This window comes from Nicotiana tomentosiformis, chromosome 9 (assembly GCF_000390325.3).
Source record: "Nicotiana tomentosiformis chromosome 9, ASM39032v3, whole genome shotgun sequence".
Taxonomy (NCBI): domain Eukaryota; kingdom Viridiplantae; phylum Streptophyta; class Magnoliopsida; order Solanales; family Solanaceae; genus Nicotiana; species Nicotiana tomentosiformis.
In genome coordinates, this window is record NC_090820.1 from 103,637,544 (window position 1) to 103,641,389 (window position 3,846).

Consider the following 3,846-nt stretch of genomic DNA (forward strand, 5'->3'; position numbering starts at 1 on the left):
TTGTCATTACACTCCAAAAAAACGAGGTGACTATCTGTATACAGTTAAAACCAGGCCCATCCGATTTTACTGTTTGACCAAGATCGGGGGTTTACATCGAAGGACGGTCTCGTAATGAAATAGGCCATATCACGAGGGTAAGGTACCGAGCTCAGAACCGAGGTACCGATCGAGATCGAGGCTAGTAGCGATCGAAGCCAAATGTGACAGACATCGAGCAAGATCGGAGATAGCACAATAACAGAAAGGCAAGATATATGTGGCTGACCGAGGATCATAGCGTAAATCTCGGTGACTGGTCAAGAATCATGGCGTAAATTTCAGAACGGATCAAACCAGAAACGGTTAATTAGCTAATCATGGGGTTTCTTTCTGTAATTAGAATTGTACCATAAGTGAAACTCCTCTACTATATAAAGGGGGGTTCTAATTATTTGTAGGACACGTTTTTTACAGACATAAAAAGCAATACAATTCTCTTTATTGTTCTCACCATTGTTATTCAGGTTGCTATACTTTCAAAGTTCTTGCACCAATCAGTTCGAGGGTGTCTAAACTCGAGGGCTGAGTTTCATTCTAACACTGATTTGCTTTACTTTATTGTTAATTTCTATTACTCATCTTCACATTTATCAATTGGTATTAGCTGAAATCACGTGTCCTTAGAACCATATTATAAGTTTAATTGTTATCCAATTTTAAGGGTAAACAACACCAAATTCTAAATTCATTATTTTTGAGGATGCATGTGAAATTTAAAGATGAATTGGATCATCGCATTTTGTATTTTTATATGATTACCAAAGTACACTAAGAATAAAAGAAACATAAACTCAATTAGATTCTTTAGTTTGGGTTTGCTCACAGACCGGAAAATAAGTTAAAATTTTGAATATAAACTTTCCACGTAAAAACATGAAATGTCACCTATAAGTTTTCTATTAATTATAGAATGAGGTAAATAAAAACTTATATATAAAAATGACTTATGTGATCAAGTCAAGTCAATTCTTTTGTAATAAAATATACGTGGTGAAAGTGGGAACCCCAATTAAGAATATTTACTTGACTTGACTTGATTTTAGATCCGTACTTTGATGAAAGATGCTCGTACGAATTAATGTGGAACTCGATTTATTTTTTAAAATTGAATATTAGTTTGGATTGTGTTATTATTTTGAGGACATCAACGACGCAGTGTATTATAATGGATCTGTAGCATTGTCCCATTTGAATATGCAACCTAAAGTTAAAGCACGGGCGGAGCTAGAAACCCGAGTACGGATTCGATCAAACTCAATAGTTTTTGTTCAAACAGTGTATTTGTATTAAAAAATTCATTAAATATATACACAAATTTTAAATTTAAAACTTGTTTATTAGCACTTGAAGTCATTCTTTTAAAATCCAGAACCCATAAAGTTAAAATCTTAGCTCCGCTCCCTGATCTGGCTCAGTTCAATTCAATTTTTCTTCCACAAATTCAAAAATTAAAAATAATCCATATAATTAAAACACATTTCTATCAATAAGTAAATTAGTAATGGTGCTATATTTCAGCAACCCTAACTAAAAAAATGGACTTCACTATATTTTAGATACGTTATTAATGAAAAATACTTGACACTAAGTTTCATATCAAATTACTTTCTATTTCAGTACAACAGTAATGAATTCATTATAAGTCCAGCTAGATTATGAGTTGATTCTTAAATTTGACATTTGCTAGTTGGTTTTTCTACACATCTACGTGAAGTTATAGAATGCTTAAATATACAAACAAAAGATGCTCATTAATTCCTTTCAAGCAACAATTTTGCACAACAATATTATGATTGAAACCATCCAACTATATATTTTTCTTCACAACTCTTTTTCATAGAGGAGAAGAAAACAAATGGCTTTCCACAAAGAGTACCTTGATTTGTTCTTAGTCCCAACTGGCCTAATTATTATGTTTGGTTATCATCTCTACTTGCTCTACAAATACTTCTATGTTCCTCATACTACTGTTATGGGCTTTGAAAACAATGACAAAAGAGCTTGGGTTGAAAAAATTATGCTGGTAAGTGGTAACTACCAATTTATCTCTCAATATTATGTTGCAAAAATGCTTTGAAATAACATTTTCAATTACCATTGAGGAGTGTGATGAAATGGATCGGATCCATCTCCCCTTATTTAGAGGTCTCGTCTTATTTAAAATATTACCGATGATCATCAATTTATTGTCTTATTTTGGTTCTTTACGATTACGCTATTAGTGTCATGTTCTTCATAATTTTTAGAGTTTTAGCCTCCATAGTCAATGGCGGGGCTAAAGGTAAGGAAGGCGGTTCAATTAAATCTCGTCTTGGATATCACGTTGTGCGAGTAGGTTAATATTTTGAAGGAAAAATATTATATTTATGAACTATTGAAAAAGTAAATGCACGAAGAAATCAAGAAAATTCAACAGCTAATATATATATGAATATATGAACATTTAACCTTACATACCCTGTTTAATTTTCTGGCGAATGAACCCCCTTTCGCCACCCTGGCTCCACCCATGAACGAGTGAAGCCTCTAGGTATAACATTTTTGGCATTTTTTGGATCCCTTGTTTGGACGTTCCTGCCTCTGCCACTGTCTCTCAATTATTTTTCTCAAAAGTATTTTGAAACAACGTCTCTTTTATATTTATTTTATGGAATATTGCAGGCTGATAAAAAGAATATTGATACAGCTCTAACTGTTTTAGGATCCAGCCTCAATGGAGCAACATTCTTGGCATCAATTTCACTGAGTTTAAGTTTCCTCATTGGAGCATGGATGGCAAATAATAGTGTATTTAGCAGTGAATTAATATATGGTGACACAAGATTAGAAACCATGTCCATTAAGTTCATAAGCCTTCTACTCTGCTTCTTGCTCGCCTTTGCATGCTTTGTTCAATCGTCGAGATGCTTTATTCATGCAAATTACCTAATTAGCACGCCCGATACTGATATTCCAATAAGCTACGTTGAATTAGCGGTGATTAGAGGAGGTGATTTTTGGTCATTAGGACTTAGAGCACTTTATTTTGCTACACCTTTGTTGCTATGGTTTTTTGGTCCAATTCCTATGTTTGTTACTTCAATAGGGATGGTTTTCCTCTTACATTACCTTGACAAAAACACGAAGCAATTGCATTGTTATCGATCTTCTGCAAAAGGAAAACAACCATACAAGAGACTCGAGGAAACAACAAGTAGCTAGGGAAGCTATATCGAGCATTTTGTTATGTGAAATTTGGTTGTGTGAGAGATGTGGCCCTGAAGCTTGTCAAGATCTTGATCATATAATAGAATGAGCCATGCATTTAAGATTGTACAAATATGATTTTTATTCTATGGTTTTATGAAGTAATGTAAATAATTGGTTGTACCTAAGGCATATTTTCTAACATGTACTTGCCATGTACTTGGTATAGGAAAAGCTCGTTCATTGAAACAAAAAAAAAAGGTTCTATTTGTTATTTTTCATTATATATTGATCGTAGCAAGAAATGAAGCAGTGGCAGATCCAGAATTTATTCATACATTACAAGGTTCTACTTAATATTTGATTCCGATACTCCTACAAAAAAATCATCATCAAGTACCAACCACTAACCCTGGCATATTCTATCTAACTAGAGATAGATATTATTTAAAGGGAAAACTACCCTCTATAGCCTTCAAAATTTTAATAGCCCATATTTTTTTTCACTTACACGAAATGGCCTTTCGGTCCAAACATATTATATCTAATAGTCCGAAATATCTTTTTGTAATTTTTTGTATAGTGGCAGTCTATTTTGTATATTTTTTGTATAGTGAC

General features: G+C 33.2%; 1 protein-coding gene across 1 annotated transcript; it reads left to right on the top strand.

Annotated features, from left to right (window-relative positions):
- Nucleotides 1-1,819: 1,819 nt before the first annotated feature.
- Nucleotides 1,820-3,567, top strand: LOC104114571 (uncharacterized). Its single transcript, XM_009625051.4, has 2 exons — nt 1,820-2,065; nt 2,704-3,567. Exons 1-2 carry the CDS (start codon nt 1,898-1,900, stop codon nt 3,241-3,243), a joined length of 708 nt encoding a protein of 235 aa, XP_009623346.1. The 5' UTR covers nt 1,820-1,897; the 3' UTR covers nt 3,244-3,567.
- Nucleotides 3,568-3,846: the final 279 nt, after the last annotated feature.